The sequence below is a fragment of the Dasypus novemcinctus genome, chromosome 20 (assembly GCF_030445035.2).
Source record: "Dasypus novemcinctus isolate mDasNov1 chromosome 20, mDasNov1.1.hap2, whole genome shotgun sequence".
NCBI lineage: Eukaryota > Metazoa > Chordata > Mammalia > Cingulata > Dasypodidae > Dasypus > Dasypus novemcinctus.
The window spans coordinates 47,881,426-47,903,903 of record NC_080692.1 but is presented as its reverse complement, the minus strand read 5'-3'; the positions used below and the strand labels follow the sequence as shown (position 1 = coordinate 47,903,903).

General features: G+C 45.0%; 1 protein-coding gene across 2 annotated transcripts in view; it reads left to right on the top strand.

The window, feature by feature from the left end:
* Positions 1–22,478, top strand: part of ITPR2 (inositol 1,4,5-trisphosphate receptor type 2) — a 480,765-nt gene that overhangs the window by 406,838 nt on the left and 51,449 nt on the right. For both annotated transcript variants that reach the window (XM_058282925.2, XM_058282926.2), the window contains exons 51-54: positions 1,814–2,009; positions 5,843–5,935; positions 16,296–16,426; positions 17,529–17,694. In XM_058282925.2, the coding sequence (XP_058138908.1) occupies positions 1,814–2,009; positions 5,843–5,935; positions 16,296–16,426; positions 17,529–17,694 (586 nt within the window). The remainder of the gene's footprint in view (positions 1–1,813; positions 2,010–5,842; positions 5,936–16,295; positions 16,427–17,528; positions 17,695–22,478) is intronic.

Genomic DNA, 22,478 nt, shown 5'->3' with positions numbered 1-22,478 from the left:
AGGTTGCTCCAGGAGATAAACAGATAACAAAAAGAGTTAAACTTTTTTTGGTAACTTGCCATCAAACCATATCAGTTTCCTAAGGTGTGCAAACAAGTTAATATCTCTACAACCATGATGTATAAGACCACAATTAAATTGGAAAATAATCAAAAAACCCTCAGTACCAGAAAAACAGAGCACAAGGGCATGGCCTTTCTGAAAGGAAGCGTCGTATTGATTCCTGATTGTTTTAGCTACTTTAGATTTTCTAATCACTGTCCACGAGGTATCAGAAGACAAATCCCAATTATTCCAATTTAATTACAGATATTTATACCTTCTTAAAATTGAATGTTAATTTATTGCTTTTAACCAGCTTTTGATAACAAGACACATACCCGTCACATTTAACTTTCCACTTTATAATATAGCATTAAGGCATTTTCAGTTGTTTTTAGTGGTTATTACAACAGCAAACCCACACCTAGGTTCCTGACGACTTCGCAGATTTTTTACTACTAAAGACAGAAAGGGTAACTGATGCCCCGTCAGGGAGTGAATTAGCAAAATTGTGTATTATATTTTGTTTATACATCTGTTTCCCGAAGTAAATTCTAAAGTATTAGCCCTTACCCTCATTATATGTATGTTTGCATTTCTCAAATATTTTTGAATTGCCTGCCTTTTCTACTGCTCTGGGCTTATAAAATTGTTTTTGTAATTTCATCTCTAATCTTATGATTAAATAACCACATAGACTTTAGATAAGCAAATAACCATGAGAAGAGATACATCTAAAAGAGTACATTTAATGAATTTGCCAATTATTCATCACTTCAGTGGACCTAAATCTTCTCTCTTTAGCCATTTTACATATTCCAGATGTAACTGCAGTATATCAGTAGGGCTAAAAATAAGGAAAAATAGTTAAGTTGGTTAAGTACAATATTATAATTTCTTTAACTTCAAATGTGAACCATGCTGTTTCTTTAATTTCCTACAAAATTGAGATTATATTGGTTATGAAACCAACAGATGCACATTGTATCTCTTTTTTTTTTAAGATTTATTTACTTATTTATTTAATTCCACCACCACCCCCAGTTGTCTGCTCTCTGTGTCCATTCACTGTGTGTTCCTCTGTGACCGCTTCTATCCTTATCAGCGGCACCAGGAATCTGTTTCTTTTTGTTGTGTCATCTTGTTGTGTCAGTTCTCCATGTGTATAGAGCCAATCTTGGGCAGGCTGCACTTTCTTTTGCACTAGGCGACTCTCCTTACGGGGTGCACTTCTTGCGCGTGGGGCTCCCGTATGCGGGGACACCCCTGCATGGCAGGGCACTCCTTGCATGCATCAGCACTACGTGTGGGACAGCTCCACATGGGTCAAGGAGGCCCAGGGTTTGAACCGTGGACCTCCCATGTGATAGGCGGATGCCCTATCCATTGGGCCAAGTCCACTTCCCACACATTATATCTTGAGTTAGATTTGTTTTTATTGAAGAGCAGTCTATTCCTGAAGAAGGAGAAATGTGTTTTTATTCATTTTTAATAATTTAGGTTGTTCTTTTTTTTTCACAGACAAACTAGGAAGACTTGCATTGGCATTTGTAGTTAACTTTAGGTTTATTCACCTTTTGCTCTATTGCATTTTTTAAAAATACTTTTATTACAGAAGTTGTGAACTTACAGAACAATCATGTACATGTGTAGAATTCCCGTACAATACCCCTTCACCAATACACCCACACCATTGTGGAACATTTGTTACAGATTATAAGATATCGCTCTATTGCATTTTTTCTTGATTTTGTTTTCTTTATTTTTGTAGCTTTTTGACTTGGTGTACAGAGAAGAGACGTTGCTCAATGTCATAAAAAGTGTCACGCGGAATGGCCGCTCCATTATTCTCACAGCAGTCCTCGCGCTCATCCTTGTGTACCTGTTTTCCATTATTGGGTTCCTTTTTCTGAAGGATGATTTCACCATGGAAGTGGATAGGCTAAAAAACAGAACTCCTGTTTCAGGTACGCCGTCAGCCCTGAGTCAGTGTTCTCTAGTGGCAGATGGGACTTGCCCACCACTTGTGAACTGGACTACGATAATGCCACTGGGGGACGTGTTTTCTTTCATTCCTTTGAAAACATGGTCATGTTCACTGCTAGGAACTCATGACTATTCAGTACTCTTAGGCTGTATGTTAGCTGTTAATGTGTGTAGGGAAGAACGAAATTGAATGTTGCTTCAGCTCTTTGTATAAAAATGAATTACTTCTGACTCTTCACCTTCTGGACTTGCCTTGATGGTTCTATGTGAATTTAGCTAGTGATGGCTAAATTCCAGAGGCCAGCAATGCCAGTGCAGGGTCATAGCTTTAAAAGTCTTTTCTTCCTCTTTTTCCTGTCTCCCTGCACAGAATCTAGCATCAATCGTGACCTTTGTTACGTACATATTTGATCAGAGCATAACTTGTATATTAGACTTGGCAAATCGAAAGTAAAAAATGCTTTAATTTGGAAACCATCAGATAGTAAGAAACTTGGTAAAGAGGAAATGCTCAAAATATTGTGATTAGGGAACCCAATCCATCTGTATGTGGCTGTGAGAACTTCTTTACAACTTTATTTTTATTTGATTATACATCACCTGTGCCCCCTATACACCCACTGTGACCCCACATGTTTGGGCTTCTTCTTTCCATCGTATTTCGATTTTTATTTATTATGCCTTCTGATGGTTTCTTTTTCCCCTTTCCTACATTTTGTTGTTTTTCCTAAATTTCTGTGTTACTCTTTTTTCCCCTCTCCTGCTTTGCTAAATAGAAAATATAGTTGTGTGCCTATAATAGTTAATAGTTTTTCTGGGTGATTCTGTTGTTTATATACTATACAGAATGAAAACCACAAAATGACTGTCTGTCCTCAGGCCATTACATTTAAAAGTAGGATTTAATTCTTGTTGCCTTGTAAATGATATTCTTTCTTGCCCTTAGCAAATATTTCTTAATTATTAAGTTGATGAGGTTATGGTGGTATCTTTATTAGAGTATTGGATAATTAAATGGCATTTAGATCTATTATTAAATCTAGGTGACCAAAGCACAGTGTAGAAATGTCTTATCCATGGATTGAAATTTATTAAATTTGAGACTATCCTTAATTTCATAGTGCTAATTCATAGGAACATGAAATATTTTCTATTACTGCCTTTCTTGTTCTTTCTTAAATATTACTTTTTCCAGAATTTTGCAGGTATAAATATTTGGAGGAAAAACTCATATATAAATACCCAAAATTTCACTTTTATTAAACTGTCTGCTTTCAGAAATCTTCAGGGGTTCATTATTTTCAAGATTTGGGACATGATCATATTGAGTTATTCAGTACAGAGTGAGTCTAAAGCTGAAGCATCATCATTTTTGAATTCAAAATGTATATAATTATTTTATGAATCTACTAATAAATGTTTTAATTGTGTTATTTCAAAAAAGAAGCTAGTATTATGACTATAAATACTTCCTTTACGAACAGAAAAAAATACCTTTTTTCTATTTTTCTCTGGGTTTTACAGAATAGGCAATACTAGACCTAAAATGTCAAGCTTTTACTAAAAATACTTAAGCATATTTGTAGAGAAAGCTGGTAAATAAAAGAAAGCCTTTGTAAATACCATAAGAATCTTGCATACATGAACAACTAACAAAGTTAAGCCCTTGATTCTTTAAAGATTAGAAATTTGTACTACAATATTAGTGATACCTCATGCCTTGGAAAACGTACCTTTGTTTTCATAATAAGCAGTATTGAATACTGTTTATTCCCAAAGCTGTATTAAGTGAAATTACTGAAGGCAGGATACTCAGGTAGCAAGTGAAATTTGGACTGCCGAAGTACGCAGTTCTTCAGAGAACGTAAAAGAATGATCACAGGCCAGTAGACCAAGACGGGAGTGTGAGAGTTCTATGGATGAATGGCAAGAGCATCCAAGCAGCACGCGTGGGTGGAGGGATGATGATGTGAACTTGGCTTTGGGGGTCTAGGAGAATGCAGATCCTTCCTCTATGGCTTGACAGACTGTGTAGCTCCACTTGGGACCTTTTCAGGGGAATCCATGTCTTAGAAATTCCCAGGGTGCCGGAAGGAAGGCTCTGTTGACAAGTGGACATCCTTGTATCTCCCATGCTTGTCCCTTCTCCACTCCGAGTGCCACCATCCTGTTCTCACCCCCGTGTCCCTTCATCCGGAATTCTACAGGAGCCTCGAACGTGGCCTCCTGCCTTCAGCCTCTCTTCCTCTTCTAACTTCTCTCTTACTCTTCTCTCACTATTCAGAACCTTGGGTGGGATTTCCCCTGGCTATGGGATGCATGGTTTAACGTCACTGACCTGCCAGCTCAGGTCCATGCCTTATCTGTGCCTGGGGCTGGCCTCTGTGCATTTTGTCAAACAGTTTGCATTTGGCATGACTGCTTTCCTGCCTACCTCATCTTCATGTGTGTAAATCCTATGTATGTTACGAATCCTTTAGATGGATCTTCCAAAAAGCTTTCTGGGTTTTTTTTCCTTCTATGATTTACTTATCCATTCCTAATATACTGCAATACTTTATCTGTACTTTGCTTTCCCCACCCAATTGTAATTATGTATTAGCTCTCCAGGTCCCTGAATGGGCTTTGGGTTCGCTAAGGTCTGGGCTTTGGGCCCTCAGAGTCTAGTAGGTGCCTCTGTACCTATTTGGTAGATAGGGAAGGGTCAGCAGGGCACACTCAAAAACTCTGGTTCTCTCCCTGACACCTCCACCCCAAAATTGGTGCCGATGATGATGCACCCCCCACTTACCCACTTTTCCCCATTGCTTGCCCCAGTCAGGGGACAGGGAACATGGAGATAAATCTGTAGCTTCCCCTTCTACAGTGGACTCCAGCTCTTTCAAGTCCTGGGTTGGTGTTACCAGCAGCCCCAGCCCTGGTCCTCACCCTCACTATGTTTCCTCCTGATTCTAGCTCCCGATCACCACTTCTACCTGCATCTCAGCTGGTAAAGAATCAGATACTCTTGGTGTGGTGTTTCTCTGAAACGCACTTGAACATTTACTTCAGCTCTTTTTTATATTAAAATGAACTTCTGACCCTTCACCTTCCGAACTTTCCATGATGGTCCTATATATAAATAGGTTCAAGAAGAACCTCTTTACTCCATAGTTGTTACAACCCCCACCCCCTGCCCCCATATAATCTTATGAAACATTGCTTCATGCAGATAGGAGGGACACTGTCACTACTTTTTGTTCCACTCTGAGAAGTAGAAGGTGAGCCACTGTCAGAGGAATCCCTGGGGACTGTTTAAGAGAAGAGAGGTCCTTAGCCACCACCTGGCTGACAAGTCTGGCTTCCCTGAGTGTTTTGTGCCATTATTCCCGAGAGCGGAGCCCCATGTCTCACGGTTAGAGCTGCCACCACGTCCAGTCTTTATCTCCCTTGGCTGCAGGGACCAGTGGCTTGGAGCTCAGGAAGTGCCAGCTGCATTGGGGGAATGTGCTCCTGGCATCCCAAGTCAGCCCCCTGAAATGCCTTTGACCATAGAAACAGTCACACCTCATGGCCAAGGTCTATGCTATTATTAATACTTTATCTCAGCCACTTTAATTAGTGTGCTGGCCCATGACCCTAGTCTCTGTTTTTAAAATTGCTTCAATAGGCAAAATATATTCCCAGTTCCACGGTAACTTAGTATGAGCTTTAGGAACCTTACCAGGTGCTAAATAAGAGCAGTGGTGCTTTTGTATATGTGCTTTTGAGAACTGTGTTCATTTCTTATTTGTATATTTGTCTCCATACCGTCTTCTACTTTGTGTGTTCTCAGGTAGTAATGAAGTTCCTACCATGACCATACCTGCAATGATGGGCACATGTGAAAAGGAGAATTGTTCCCCCACGATACCAGCTGCAAGTACAGGTCTGTTGATAGGACTCCAAGAACCTCTGAATTTATGTTTATTGGGTAAATGTTATTACTCTCAGAATGTTGCTCTGGGAATCTCATGGTGGGTTCAAGTAGAAGAGAGGGTAAATAGAACCAAGAAGATTCCAGCTAGAGAATGTACTCCCAAAACTCTCATTTTGTTCCCCCATTCTGTTTCTTACAATATGTCTATTCATGAAATTTTAGTAAATTTTCCTGTCATATGTTGCTAAAAATTCTATTACTTTATTGCAAACCTATATAGTACTAAGCGAACCCCTTTTAACGCAGGGTTGTGGAAAAGCTCGATGCTTTGGCTTATAATCCTGGACCTGCCCCTTTTTACCTCCAGGTCTTGGAGAAGTCTTTCACATATCCTGGGCATCGTTCAGAAAGCTGGCCTGAAGATAGAGATAGAGAGACAAAGAGAGGCAGAGATTAAGAGGGAGACAGAGAGAGAGCGAGAGAGAGAGGAGAGAACGAGAAGGATAACCTCCCTGCGTCCACAGAAGCAAATGGAGCCATGAATTTAAAAAGAGTTCTTTAACTCTAAATTATTCTCTTAGGAATGTGGCAGGAGTTTGAAAACTATGGCATATGTGACATTTAATGAACTGTAGAAGGAATTAGTGATCTCTTTCCAGAAGCAACAAAGATTTAGGGAGTGTGCATCTTTAAATATTTCAGGAGTTGTCATACAGAAAAAGGAATGGGTTTAATCTCTGTGTCTGTTGAGGGCAAAATTAGACTCAAGAGGTGAGGAAAGAAGAAGTACAGCACAATGTAAGGATGGATTTCCCCCGTTTCCATCTAGGAGCACATGGTTTATCTGGTCTTAATTCTAGCACCTTCTTTCCTAAATTGTCTTCTTTGAGCTGTTGGACTGTTGCTTGAGAGAAAATGGATAATCCCTTCTACTGACTAAATGTTCCATATTTTATGACCTAAAAGGAGAATTAAACCCAGGAACACATCCAGTCCCAGTATCCAAGCAGCTCTGGGCATCGAGAGCAGCTGCCACCAGGGCTGCTTTTATCTCCCGCCTCCTGCCCCCCAGTCAAGACACACAATGACCCGCCCACTCCCCCTTGTCCTTGGCAGGTGCTAATACCCTGTAGGCGCCCTCCACTCTAAGCACCTTGAGTTTCTTTAGCTTTCCTCTCATGTAATAGCTATTATTTTTCACATAATACTCTGGGGCAAGAAGCTAAGTAGTGCTCTTATTCTGGATAGCAGAATTTGATATCATACTCTTGACCCACATTTGGCTGACTCTTGCCTAAAGTGCTTTTGCTCACTGCTCCAGCTGTCAAGCCTCCGTGCCTGTACTATACTCATATAATCGGGAGTTTGGGTTTCGAGTAGAGTCATGTGTTTATTTCTAGTACATGTCTGCCAACCCATAATCTCAGGCCACCCCAGTTGGCCCAATGAATTAAGTTAGGAGATGTTTTACTAGATGATCTCCAGGTTCCAGAAGCCCTTCCAGTTCTAATGAGTCACGAGGCCTCATGGTAATTTTGTGGATCTTGATTCCATCAAGCAAGACATTTGTTCTCTCTCATGGCATCCTTAAGTTTGCTGAGCTCCAGAACAGAGGTCAGCAAATTGCAACCCATGGGGCAAACCTGGCTTGCCACCTGTCTAAGCTTGAGCTAAGCATGGCTTTTAACATTTTAAAAAACAATTTCTAAAAAGAAAAGATGCATTGGAAACTGTATGTGGCCTACAAGGGCTAACATATTTTTGGTTTGCTAACACCTCTTCTACCAGATCTCCATTAAACGTTCTGGAAATGTTGCATAGGACAGTGCTAAGGATAGAGTCCTGGGCATGTCACTACAAATGTGCTTTCAGAGCAGTGCAGCCCTGTTTCCTTCAGTTCTTCAGGTAGATGGAAACCATCTTAAATAAACTATCACTCAGCCCATGTGTCTCCATCTTCTACCAAAACATCATGAGATGCCTCATTAGAGCCTCCTGCCAAAGCTCAGATACGCAAGGCCGGCCCCTGCTCCCCGGGGCGAGGTTAGCCTGAGCCGAGCTGGCCGTTGACCCCTGCTTCTTTCCATGCTGTCCCTTTAAGGATAGACTGTGATCTACATGAGCTCATTAGTCAGCAGCTTACAGAGTCTGTCACCATCTCAGAATCGAGTCTACAGATGCTCCTCCCCTTTTGTCGGAGTGAAGAGGATCCCTTGAAGGGGTTACTTCACTCAAGGTGTGGCCTGACCACAGCAGGTTGGGCGTTCTAAGCAGAATGAAATCCAGATAGAAAGAGAAGCCATGGGGAACAGCTAGAAACTGGAAGTCAGGGACCCTGGAGAGAAAGGGGGAGACACCTCCATAGCATTGCCGTGTGATGGAGAAGCCAGGGCTAAGGGCACTGGCAGCCCACCCCAGAATGCCTCCGTCTTTGGGGAGAAAACATCACCTTGCTCACACCTGGATTTTGTACTTTGCCTACACTCAGAATTGTAACCAATAAATTCCCACTGTTGAGGCCAACCCATTGTGTGGTATTTGTTTTAGCAGCTGGGAAACTAAGACAACAGCCTTGTGTAGTCGTCCATTCTTTCAGACAGCAGTATTTATTGAGCACCTACTATGGGCCAGTCACTATGCCAGGTGTTTCAGGTTGTGAACAGACGGACTCCTGGCCCTTAGAGTGAGCAAAGCATAAAATCACTAGCAATGTGGGGACCACCTAGGAGGTGAACAGCGCTGAGAAGGAAAATAACAAGGAGCTCGGCTAAGTAGATTTGACACAAGAGGAATTGCTTTAGCTGAGACTTGGGGAAGGAGGAGCCGGTCAGGCCAGCGTCTGGGCAGGGAGCGTGTGAGTGCAGGCCCAGAGGCCGTTCCAGGGCCAGGAAGGAGGACCATGCTGGCACGGCGCTCAGCAGGGTGTTGTCATCACACTAACTGGGGTAGCGAGGTGCTAGCTCTCCCCGTGGTGTAGGCCAAACCCTGGAGGAGAGAGGCTCAGTAAGGCCCGACATCCCAGAGCCCCTGCGTCCAGCCCAAGCTCTGCCTCCAGAGCCCTGCTGCCTCCAGCGTAACGGGTGCACCTGTCAGGGATTTCTTCTCCCCACACCGCGGAGGCGGCTAGAACCCTGCCTGCCGTGTGCCTCTCGCCGGGGCTCGGGCAGGCTGCCTCTGCGTGTTGTCTACTAAGCGCACTCTCTTGCCGGTAAACACGCTCTAGTTCATATTGGTCGCCCGGCATTCCCTTCGCCCCTTCCCCAGGGGTCTTAGGCAGCGCCTGGAGACACTCGTGGATGCTGCCCACATGCTGCGCAGCACAGCCCACGCCCGAGAACTGGCAGCGGTGAGGTCGAGAACTCTATTTTCTTACAACCCTGTCTGGGTATTGGTTCGTATTTCCTAATACAAACTCCTTAAAAAAGTTTCCCGTGAAAACCTCTGTAATCCATTGTTTACCTGATACAGTATATAGAGAAGGGCACTTGCCATTTCTCTGTGCACACGTGGGGACAGTTCTCCCTGCAGACGCGCTGCCCCAGGGGCACGTCTCCATCTCTTTAGGCAGCCCCCGAGCTGGGAGATGAGGGAGGATTTTGCCAAGAAAGCTCCCAGAGTAGGGAGGAGAGCAGGAATTCCGGCTGTGGTGGTGCAGGTGGCACAGAGACACAGAGACCTCTGGATGCCACAGCTGGTGGCAGTAGCTCTTCATGACTAGGGACCATTCCTTAATCAGCACTAAAAATACGGGGATGCCTGTATAAAACTGCTCTTCCCGCTCTACCCTTTTCTCCTTTCACACGGGACATGATAAAACTCATCCGCTTCGAAATTCCGTGGGTTTGAACTCGTCACCCTTGCCTCCTTTCAATGGTGGGCTGTATGTATTAAATGAAAAAGGATAGCGCCAGCTAGAACCTGCTGTTTATTGTGCCGCATGTGTCACTTGGATTTAAAAATAACATTTTTGTGTCTAAGACCAGGATTAAAATTTAATTTGCAAGCCCTAGTGTGCTTCTGTGATGGCCTTAGCCTTTTACCCTGTGGACAGCAGATCTGCAGCACAAAAGACACAGACTTCCGGTGGCTTAATAACAAGCCTCGGGGGGATCGGAGGCTGAGCTGGCAGCTGCCGGGAAGCCTCCTGTGGCTGCAGGTGAGGTCGTCGTCCCAGCGGTGGAAATACGTGCGCTAACTGGCAGCCAACTGGGGTTTTTTAAAAAAGGAATTTTTATTTCATTTGCTGCAGACCTCCTTCCATGACTTACTGGGCAAATATATTCACTTAAAAATAACAAAAAAACCCACAGCAATCCAAAAAAGCCAAAAACCTGATGCTCTAGAAAAGCAAAGCATTTTAAGACAATTTACAAAATACAAGTGAAATAATTTTGCCAGTAAAAATCATTTGGAAAAATCATCTGAATATACAGGAAAAGGAGGAAGCTGATAGATGCTTAGCATTTGAGTAATTCAAAAGTAATATGTTTTAGTAAGTAATAGAAGAATTGACGGACCCCAGGCCAGTAGCCTTCAAGCCACCCCGCATCTTGTCTTCGCACCTGGTGCCCCGTGTTCTGATTTTTTTTTCCCTAGTTAAAATTTTGAATCATCATTTCCATAAGGAATTGATCGTAATTAAGTTTTAGACTAGCAGAGAAGAGGTTTTCATTTTAACTCTCCCTTACACATGTATCTCAATAATAACTTGCTTTCTAAGAAGCCATAAAAAGTTCCTGATAAATCATTAAAGCAGAAAAATGGCAGTTATTAAATACTTATTCAAGCATGTCTAGTATTAGAACCTTGGATTAAGGGGAAATATTTTGGGGCCAATGGAATATATTTTTACTCCTTTCTTCATATGAAACTTTTTATTTCCATTATGAATTAAGAAAAAAATATTTTACTAATATTCAACTGAAATGAGGGTATTTTGGCCTTATATAGTTCAAGCATAAAATTTGTTAATCATGTTTAAACCACAACTTTTCATAATATTTAACCATCTTCTAGCAGTAATAACGGGCATAATTACAATGGCTATTTATTAAGCCGCACTATGGCCCAGGCACTGTCTTAAGTACCGTGCGTGTATGTATGTATTTCTTAAAGCCTCCACGTTAAAAGTCTCTGTTCACTAATTCTTTCCTTCCGCTCTTCGATAATCACACACTCGAACTTCTTTTATTACTTCTATTTGTATCATTAACACCTTGCCACCGTCTTGCATCTGAAACATTTTCCTTGCTGCCATCTCTTCCTTTTTTTTTTTTTAAGATTTATTTTTTGTTTATTCCTCTCCCTCCCCCCCAGTTGTTTGCTCTCTCTGTCCATCCACTGCGTGCTCTTCTGCGACCGCTTCCATCCCCATCAGCGGCACCGGGAATCTGTGTTTCTTTTTTTTTTTTTTTAAAGATTTATTTATTTATTTAATTCCCCCCTCCCCTGGTTGTCTGTTCTTGGTGTCTATTTGCTGCGTCTTGTTTCTTTGTCCGCTTCTGTTGTCGTCAGCGGCACGGGAAGTGTGGGCGGCGCCATTCCTGGGCAGGCTGCTCTTTCTTTTCACGCTGGGCGGCTTTCCTCACGGGCGCACTCCTTGCGCGTGGGGCTCCCCCACGCGGGGGACACCCTTGCATGGCACGGCACTCCTTGCGCGCATCAGCACTGCGCATGGCCAGCTCCACACGGGTCAAGGAGGCCCGGGGTTTGAACCGGGGACCTCCCATATGGTAGACGGACGCCCTAACCACTGGGCCAAAGTCCGTTTCCCTGTGTTTCTTTTTGTTGAGTCATCTTGTTGTGTCAGCTCTACATGTGTGCGGCGCCATTCCTGGGCAGGCTGCACTTTCTTTGGTGCTGGGTGGCTCTTCTTACGGGGCGCACTCCTTGTGCGTGGGGCTCCCCTATGCAGGGACACCCCTGCGTGGCACGGCACTCCTTGCGCGCATCAGCACTGCGCATGGGCCAGCTGCACACGGGTCAAGGAGGCCCAGGGTTTGAACCTCGGACCTCCCATGTGGTAGGTGGGCGCCCCATCCATTGGGCCAAGTCTGCTTCCCACCATCTCTTCTTAATAACACTTAGGTCCTAATGAAATCTCCCTCTGGATTCTTTCATCCACCCCAACTAGTGTCCTGTCAGTCTCCTTCCTCTCTCTCCCCAGTGTCCCTGTAGAGCAATTGGTCTCCACTCTGGCCTTCCATTGCTGCCCTCCAGGCTTCTACTTGGCTATTCGCAGTCTCCCAGGGGCCCCTTATTTTTCCTTGTTATCCTTGACCTTTAGGTAATTTGGACATTCTTTGCCATCTTCTCCATTTTTAAATTGTTTTCTTCCTCAGGTTTGAATAATGTACTCACCTGGCTCTCAGTTCTTCCCTGACTTTTTAAAATGCCTTCTCATCTTCTCACCCAAAAATATAAAAATCATCAGACGTTTCCCTTGTCCTCACCGAAACCTTACTCACACGCCCTAAATCTAGTTCCTCTTCCAAGTATCTATCCTGCGGTCTAGCAGAACCATCCTTCTCCCCAGGTCTCCCCGATGAGCCCGTCCCACGCCCCTCGACTTCGTGGTGACCCCGCCTTCTCCCTCGTGCCTCAGGTCCCACCGGCGCCCGTCCACTCATCCCCTGAGTTTCTCGTGTCCTTGTCTTTCTCACATGACCCCGTCGAGGGTCACAGCACGTCCCTCCTGAGTTATCGCACCTGCCTCCTAAGTGGCCTTTCTACCACGGTCACTCTCTCCCCCCACTCATCCAGTGTGTCACCCCTAGACCACGCGTCAGAATCCCTGCTGGAGGAGACCCTGCCACCCTGCTCCAGCCCTCAGCGATGCCGTGGTGCCTGCGGAACGACAGCCAGCCTCCTAGAGTCGCAGAGCCCCCGCCGGCTGTCTCCCGCCTCGCCTCCCCCTCCTCTCCTGGTGCCTACTTTCTGTTGTCTGTCACACACACACACGTCTTTCTCTACCCGTGGGGCTCTCTGCCCTGCCGTGTGAAACGAAGCCTCCCCTACGTCTGTCGTTTCCTGTTGACTCTTCACGGCTGAGCTCAGACTCTACCTTTCTTGTGGACGCCCCTCTAGGTGTACTTGGTTTTCAGTGTTGCCTCTGCCCCACTTCTGTGACTTTTATCACTGGTAAGTTGTCCTTGCTCTTATTTGAATACTTGTTTTATGTCTTACCAGCTAGACAGTAAAACACTCTGCCCTGTTTAAAGTTCTCAGGGGCTCCCATAGCTTTCAGAATAGAGTCTCAACTCTGGGGCTTGTGTCTGAGACTCTCCGTGGCCTGGTCTCCTTCACATCTCCTGCACTCCTCTGCATGCGTGGAAGCCCCACTCATTCCAGTCCACGTGCAGTACCCCAAACCCCCATGTGCATTCAGGCCTGTTGACCATTGCTAATCCATTTTATCCGCCTGGAATATCTTACTCACTTGTTTTACAGGCCAGTTGTGCTCCTCTTTCGAAACTCAGTTCAGGATGCTGGCCCAGTCGGGGTTGCCTTCCCTTATGCCTCTACATCACCCTGTCTTACTTCCCTGCTTTGTTCATCTGCTGATCTGTCTGTCCTAGTGGGCCACTGCTTTAGTCTGCTGAAGCAGTGACCATTCAAAGTACCGGAAATGGGTTGGCTATTATAAAGGGGATTTATTTGGGGGTAAAAACTTAATAGTCCCAAGATTTTAAAATATCCAAATCAAGGTACCATCAGAGATGCTTCCTCACCAAAGTCAGCTGCCACGTGTGGAAGCAAGATGGCCGCCCATCTCTGCCCAGGTTTGAGCTCGGCTGAGGGCAACCAGGCCCAGGGCTTGTCTCCCTCTGGGCCTCCTCTGCTGGTCTCGGCTGCTCTGCTTTCTTCCTGAGGTCAGCTGCCAGCTCTTGGGCATATGCTTGACTCTCCCTGGGCCCTTTGAGCCTCTCGGGCTCATCTCCTCTTGAGCTGCTCTGATGGTGCAGTCTCTCGGGGGCTTTGTGCTTAAGCTACTCTCGTCCTGTCTCAGGCAGCAGGGTCAGAAATGGCGGAGTCCTTTCCCTGTCTCTCTGTCTCTGAATCTCTGCGTTTATCAGACGCACCAAAAGGGCAGAGACTCAACCTGAGTCTGGCCTCAGCTGACGTTGTCCAATCAAAAGCTCTAAAGGGATCTTCTCAAGTAATCCATTCAAAGAGTAGCACACCCCGGGACTAGATCAGTTTGAAAACAAAATTGTTCTCCTTTTGGGATTCACCAAATTCAAACTGCCAGGACCCTGTTTCTTGGGGGCTAGGACACTCACCTTTGCAGCTGTGTTCCTGGCACCTCCATGGTGGCTATTGGTAGAGTGAAATACCAGCTGGTTACTCAGGTAGGTCTCTTCGAGGGGGCATTTTCCCAGGTGAAGGTACCATGACTCAGGGCCAGGCCTCCAGGCTGAAGCCGGGAATTGGCTTAACATACTGAGAAGAATCTGTCTCACAGTTGCAGCTCACAGAGGTGCATGTGTAAAACCAGCACGCTGTGCACTGATTGCTTTTGAGGGGGTGATTGGAGCGTAGTTGGCCTCAGCCTGACCGGGCGTTCTCCCCCTTTTGCGTGCCGTAGAGAAAGCCAGTTCTGTCGTTACGTGTTTGTAGCCCGTCTGTTTTATTCCACAATGCTAGTCATTGAGTTGTGTGTGGATTTATTAGCTTACCTCTTAGAGGGCAAACAGCCACACTTCCACGTTCTTAGGGAGAAGTAGGAGCACGTCCCTGAAGCTTCTGTCTACTGACTCATCTGACACTAAGTCTTTAGTAAACATTTGTTGTGACATGATCAGGTAGTTGCCTAGTGAATAAATGAATGCAGATCATGTCACTAGATATAAGATCTGCTTGCTTGAAAGTGTCACCATTGCAAAGTAGCTTGTAGACGTAGTCCAGATAGCCTCATTACTGGAAAACCATATTTCTCCTTACAAATTCCTTTAACCCTCATAAACATTTCCAACTCTGTTTCCTCTCATTCGTCTTAGCCATCATGTTAGCACTTCTCCCCTGACGAGCACGTTAGGGTCTGAGTTTTCTCTGTGCTACTACTCTGACTGCCACCACCTCTTCCCCATTTCTCCTTCCTCCAAAAGGAGATTGATTTCTCCTACTTCTAAATCAGAATGTGCCTCTAGGGCAAGTGGTCCAGCAGAGGCTCTGCCTCCCACTGCCAGCAGAAGACTTTCATGCTGTGCTTTGGACTTGCCCGTCTCTAACCTCAGGTTCCTCCAGCTGCATCCCAACATATTTAAAATGAAACAGCTCTAAGTGAGAGTACTGGGACCCTCTCATCCATGTGATGCTAAAATAAAGTCGATTCAGAAGAGGAAAAACAGCCATTTTCTAACAAGGACTGTTGGTGAAGGATCATGTAGACAAAATTAGGCTGATTTTTACTTTATTGTTGTTGGTTTTAGTCTCATGCCTTGACGTGCAGACTATGGCCACACAATTTCAAAGTTCAGCACCACCATATCCTTTAGCCTTTGATGAGAAAAATGTAATTCTGCTCACTTGCAAATATTAGGAAATCCTGTTTCTAATATCCAATTTGGTATGAATTTTCCTCTAGAATGACTTGGAAAGTATGTTGCAAGTTTGGTAACTTTATCTTTAAACAAAATGAGGCTAAAGATTTTTCTATCACATTGTTTCTTTTTCTCCCATTTCTCCCTAAATAGAATTTTTCATGTAAATGTGTTGTGCTTCTCATCCATAGCTAGAAGTTGGTCATTTAGAAACTTGAAGACACTCAGACAAGTTAATGAAATAATAATACCTGCCCCAATTTTTAAGTACCTACCGTGTATGCCAGTGTCTATGCGAAGTGCTTTACATACCTTAAACATAATCTGTAAACAGCCCTCCCCATTTTACAGATAAGGATCTTGAGGTTAAGAAAGTTGTCCAAGTCCCAGTACCGAAGCAGAGTAGAATTTGAAGCCAGATCGGTCTGTCTCCCAGGTTCACCTTTCACCAACACTACTCTTGCCTACTGGTTGAGCTGACTGTGTTTTCAAAAGTCTTACCACAGTCTCCCAGCACCGCAGCGATGCACAATGAATAGTAGCCTTCTCCTTGTCTGTCCTTTTCCCTCTGTCATTTTCCACCTATGGAAGAAAAAAGTATTTCAGGACATTAAGTATGTGGAGCTGTCAGTATGTGTTAGTTGGAAAATAGATGTTACACAATTTTTCAAAAATCGTGCCGTGGCAATTCCATGGAAAATAGATGTTACGCAATTTCAAAAATAGTGCCATGGCACAATTAGAAAGCAGTCGAGCTTTGGGAATAGGTCATGGTATATTTTTTAAATGTAAGTTTGCTACACTGTTGGATGTGTGTGTTTTCATAGCTGATGAAGAGTATGAAGATGGAATTGAGAGGACGTGTGACACTCTCCTCATGTGCATTGTCACCGTCTTGAACCAGGGCCTGAGGAACGGCGGAGGCGTGGGAGACGTGCTGAGAAGGCCGTCCAAAAACGTGAGTGGGAGCCTGTGACCTCAGGAACCTCAACCAGCTTTGTCTTCGCTGTTTAAACAGCGTTTACAATGTGGTTTTTGCTTTCGTGGTAATATGTCATGGTGTTGGATGTAAGAGCAGAACAGTGACTGTCACAACCAATTAATTGTATACTAGGATTACATAGAAACAACTAATACTAAAGATCTACGCACGCTAGTAAGGTAATGAACTTTTTTCCACCGGCTCTGATCTGTCTGTTGTATTACAACAACAAAATCATGCCTGCAAATTTTGGTTAGTAGTTGTTACATAAATAAGCAGAAACTAGGCTAACTCTTGTCTTTCAGTTTTCTCAGGCATCAAAATTTACTCTTTGCTTCTGCAAAAGAATAGCTTCCCTTACTTATCCATGATGAATATAAAATTTGAACAAATTCTAGCAAGATTTCATATATGAAAACGGCAAGGTTGAAAAATTTCTCACTAGCTGCTCAATTTCAAGTACCAGACTGGGAGCTCAAAAAAAATCTCAGTTCTGCAGCAGGCTAGTTGTGAGATGTTGTGCAGTCATAACCTCAGGTCCCTCATCTGTGAAACAGCTGGGTTACAGGATCTCTAATGTATATATTTTAATACTGTTTACAAAGTGGAAATAATAAGCTTAAGGTGTATGTGCTTGACTGTGTGAGGCCAAGAATGAAACCTACTGCAGAAATTGACACATCATTGTGGGTTGTTTAGCTCCCTAATAGCCGGACTCTGGAATTGGTATTTAACTACCTTCCCTGCAGCTTCTGGGATGGGGCCCACTGTGCCAAAATGCATTCAGCAGAACTATGTAGAGAAGTGGTTATACGTCCCTCCACTGGGGAAAAAATATGTGTGACTCCTAGAGAATTGGAAGGAATTCTGGGAACTGGCTGGGAAGTTTTCTCATACTCTTGAAAAACAAAAATAAAAAGTGGATCTTACTTTTCCAATTGGAATACAATTTATATTTATATAGCAAACGTTTATTGAGATGTTCTCTGTGTTAGACAATGTGCTAAACAAACATGCCTTGAAAGTGTGTGTGTGTGTGTAAATCTCTACATATGTATTTTTTAAATTTTTATTTCAGGAGCCCTTGTTTGCTGCCCGAGTGGTTTATGACCTTCTTTTTTATTTCATTGTGATCATTATTGTTCTTAACTTGATTTTTGGCGTTATCATCGATACCTTTGCTGATCTCAGGAGTGAAAAACAGAAAAAAGAAGAAATTCTGAAGACAACCTGCTTCATCTGTGGTAAGTTTTCTCAAAATGCAATAGTTGAAATTTCTCAGCAAGAGGGAGGAGCTATAATGAAGTTTTTTGGTCAGGCTTTTAGAAAAATGATTTCAAAATGAAGGCTGAACAAAATTCAGATTATGTAACTGAACAGTAAGTGGACTGGCATTCTCTACTTCCCAATAGATAGAAGAATTACCTCCCTAAGCTATTCTGTCATTTCTGCAATTTATGTGATTCTCTGACTGCAGAATGGGGTGCAAAATGCCAAATGTTCCACGAACTGGCAAACAGATTTTTAATTACGATACCAAATTGATTAAATGCCAGAATTTTTATTTTATCTCTTAGATTAGGGATCAAAAGTGATTTTTTTCCCCGCAGCTGGCACTTCTCTTCAGTGGCATTACCATGGTTTGGATTCTGAGCCATGCCTTCTCTCAGCTTTTCCACTCTCTCTCTGCCGCACGCTCCTCCCTCTCCTGCGTGGCCAGCTCTCTCAGACCCCCCGGCTTGCCCTTTGCTTCCACCTTCTTCTCCATAAGCCCTTTCTTGGTCCAGTTGTTTCTGCAGCTGACCCAGTCCCCTGTCCCCCTGGTCTTTGGTGACTTTAGGTGGGCAGAGTTGTTTTCTAGAGACCGATGGACAGGTACCACCTCACACCGTGCTGGGGAGGGATTGGCTGGAAGGAGGTTGAGACGGAAGGAAGGGTCTTCTCGTATGCAGCTGTTAGATGGAGGAAAGCAAGGTTGATGTGCAGCCGAGGAAGATGTCAGTGCAGGAATTTGAGGGGTTGGGGAAGAGAGAAACATGCCTAGAGGCTGCAAGGAGGCTCTAATGATGGAAGACAAAGAATTAACGCCTACCTTTTTGAAAAAGGAACCATATCCTGTACACTTTCTTTTTTCTAAGTTTTCTGTTCTCTGTGTGAAGCCTATCACCACTACTTTTCTCCACAAAAAATTTCTCAGGATGTGCTTCCTTGCTTGTCAGAGTAAAACAGACCCCTCAGCTTGTCAAAGACAGTCCCTCTCTTCAGCTGGACCTTTGGACCTCTGAAATGCCACCTCCTCTGGGGCCTCCTCCCTTCTCCCTTTAGGATCACCACTGTCATTGTCATCATCATAAAAAAAGATTATCCGAGACTTAGAACTCTTCTGGCTTATTATTTAGGCTTTTTCTTTTCACTTTATTCCAAGGAAAAAACAATGCTATATATTATGTAAGTTACCTCCCCTTTACAAATATGGAAATAGAGAATCTGATTCCAGCAACATGCAATTAGTAAGCAGTAGAGTCAGGATTTGAACCCAGGTCCTACCTTAAGCTTAAAGGACAGAGTCAAGTTCTCACCGGGGACAATCCGGGCAAGGGGTGTGGTTTTCTGGGTCGGAGCGGGAGTGTGGAGGGCTGTGGCCACGGGGAGAGCCTGGGGCTCGCGCTGCTGCCTCTGCTCTGCTTCCTCGAGGTCTTCAGGACCTAACGCTGTCACGGCAGCGTGATAAAGGAGTCTCCTTGGAGGAAGGTACCAGCAGGACGAGTGCCCCGTTCTCAGAGGTGCTCCCGTATCCCGGGCGAGGACAGAGAACACGACAGCAAAATAAACCCATCAGCTCACCATGATTCCTGCTTCTGGAAGCTTTCTCTTCACAGTTAAAATTGTGCCTTTTTAGTTGTTAAAAAGCCTGTAACTTACAAGCTCCTTAAAACATCATAGTCACCCTCTTTGCCCAATTGAGACGCGTCCCTCCCATCCCACTATCACCTCCTGGTAACTCTTCCTCCTGCCTCTCCAGCTGCTCTCTGGTTCCAGCACAGGGTCCTTCCCCCCACCCCCTGATTCCCTAGATAAGAGCGGTCTCCTGACTTGCCCTTGGCCCCTGTCTCTGCTCTCCTTAAGCACCACTGCTGCAGAGTGTTGCCAAATATGCAGGCAGCTGTGGACCGACTCAGGTCCATGCTCACCGGCTCAGCCCGGCCGCGGGGCGAGCTCCTTCGTAAATGAGGGTTTGGAGAGGATATCAGTCAGGGCGAGGCCAGCCGAGTCAGAGCGGGCCTCCTGCACTACGCCTGGGTCCTCGCGGCAGAGGCTCGCCTGCGGCGGCCGGCAGGAGGTGAGCGAGACGCCGGGCGGCGGGGCGGAGCCGGGCTGGGATGCCGGCAAGGCTGGCGCTGCCGACTTCAGGAGGAGCGTGGTCCTGCGGGCACCTGAGTCTGGATCCCTGGCCTCCACGACTATGAGATGTAAATCCCCGCGGCTTCCTCCACCCAGCGAGGGACTCTGTGACCGCAGCCCTGGCAGGCCAGACACCTGCCCAGCTCCAGCCCCTCCCTGGGCTCTTGTCATCGGTTTTGTTTTGTTTTGTTTTAAACCTTTACTTTATTTATTTACACCCCCACCCCACCCCTCATTATTTGAGGTCTCTGTCTGCTCTCTGTGTCCATTCTTTGTGTGCTCTCTGTGTCTGCTTGTCTTCTCTTTAGGAGGTACCGGTAACCGAACCCAGGACCTCCCTTGTGGGAGAGAGGTGCTCAATCACCTGAGCCACCTCAGCTCCCTGGTTGTTGTATCTCTCATTGTCTTTCCTCTTTGTTTCTCTTTGCCACATCATCTCATTGCATCAGCTCACCATGCCTGCCCATTGTGCCAGCTCACTTTCTCCAGGAGGCACTGGGACCCAAACCCAGGACCTCTTATGTAGTAGGTGGAAGCCCAGTCACTTGAGCCACGTTTGCTTCCCCGTCATCTGTTTTTAATTGTTTATGGGCATCCAGACTTGGCATGTCTAAAAGCCAGTGCACCATCCATTTCCATCTCCTTCCTCTAGCCCAGCTCTGTATCCTGACTTCCATGCTGAGACTAATGATATCCCACTGTGCCTTCCGTTCTCTGGGCTGGGAGAACAGAAGAACATCTCCTTTCCCTCTTGCAGGTACACTCGTTACCCTGCACTAAGGAGTCTGTTTTCACAATCTCACATCCCTCCACATACTCTTCCTGCCACACCTTGGTTTTCCAAGTTCACTCCAGCTCACACCCACAAATAGCCTGCTCAGTGCCGCCAAACTAATTTTTCCATTTTGAATTAGTCATTTCCCCACTCAAAGAGCCAGCAATGACCTTGCACAGCCTCTTACCCCAGAACTCTAATTCCCTGGGCTGCAAGGCTTCCCACAGTCTGGCCCATCTTTTCTTGCCCACCTTTCCCCCACTGTTCTCGTATTTGTAGCTGGAGCTCCAGTCCCACGGGGTAACTCGTCTTTAACTTCCCTGACCCTCTGTGTTCTCAGTCATGGCGTCTCCATTTGGAACGCCCAGACCCCCCGGCCGCGGGGCTCCTGCCCTCCCTCTGTGGCCCATCCCCAATGCCCTTACTCCACGAGGCCCTGTCTGAGCTCAGCAAGCAGAAGGGCCTGCACTCTCCCAAGCCCCTTCCATTGCACTTGGGCATCTGCTTCTCCGTGTGGTTTTAGGGTCTTGTCTCTTCTGCAGGGCACCGTCCTGGTGTGGAAAGTACATGGACTTGACAGGCAGACACAGGCGTCCGCTGGCTCCGTGTCCTGTGTGTCCAAGCTTCTTATCTCCCTGGACTACTGCTCCTTCTGAAAGTGTGGACTCTAAGGTCCTGTCCCTTCTGAAAGTAGGGGACATAATGCCGTGTGCTGGGGTGGACGTGGGTCTGAGTGGGATCCTGTGTGTCCGGATCCCTGGCTCAATGCTTAGCTAACATAAGCCCTCAATACATGCCAGTCTCTTCTCCTCAACATTTATGTCTTCTCCATGTTCATAGCCCCAGAGTATGAGTAGAGGGCCATTCATAAATAGCTGTGTAATGAATGACTACCCAAAAGGCAAGCCCAAGTTAACATTCTCTCTACACTTGTGTGACTTAGAACCTACAAAAGAAGATAAAGCAGTTAAGTACAAAACTGGAATATACTGCAGCCAGACAAGAAACCTGGGTGCAGTGATTCCAGGTTGTTCCAAATGCTGCTGGGCTCAGAATAACGGACGTATCCGTGGAGAACACGTGACCACCGGTGTGGGGATAAATATCAGGAGGCAAAGGGAGACGTTAGATCAGTACAATCTGTTTTCCAGAAAACTTTACATTTGTGCAAACATTTGAGGGACATTTAGATAATGTAACCCAAGAGTAAATTAAAATAGTGTTTTTATATTAGAAAAAAAATAGGATATTGCAAAGTGGCATATATTTAGCATGAACTTGAAAAGAAAATAGAATTGTTTAAAAAAAACCTGAAAATTGGTGCAGGCACTTTAAGCTGCTAAGCTTTGTTAACTCATGATCTCAAGGCTGTGCCTTCCCTTCTCCTACTTTAAAGAACCTTTAGTAGAAATGCTGGCTGAGCATCATGATAATGTGTATCTAGACAGGGACTCAACCTGGAAGCACTTACCACAAATACGGTATAATACATTACCACATATATTGTAAGAGCCTTACCTGCAAAAATGATTTTTTTTTTAAGATTTATTTATTTCTACCCACCCCCTCATTGTTTGCATTTGCTGAGACTGTTTCTTGTGTGCTGGTCTTTTTAGGAGGCATCAGGAACCAAATCTCCCATTATGCTTTCCTCTTGTCTCTTGTTGCATCATCTTGTTGCTTCAGTTCCCTGTGCCTGCCCAGCACATCAGCTCGCTGCCATGCTTGTCTTCTCCAGGAGGCACTGGGAACCAAACCCGGAACCTTCCATGTGGTAGGCGGGAGCTCAATTGCTTGAGCCACATCTGCTTCCATGCAAGAATGATTTAGACAGTTGGACTATTTTGAGTG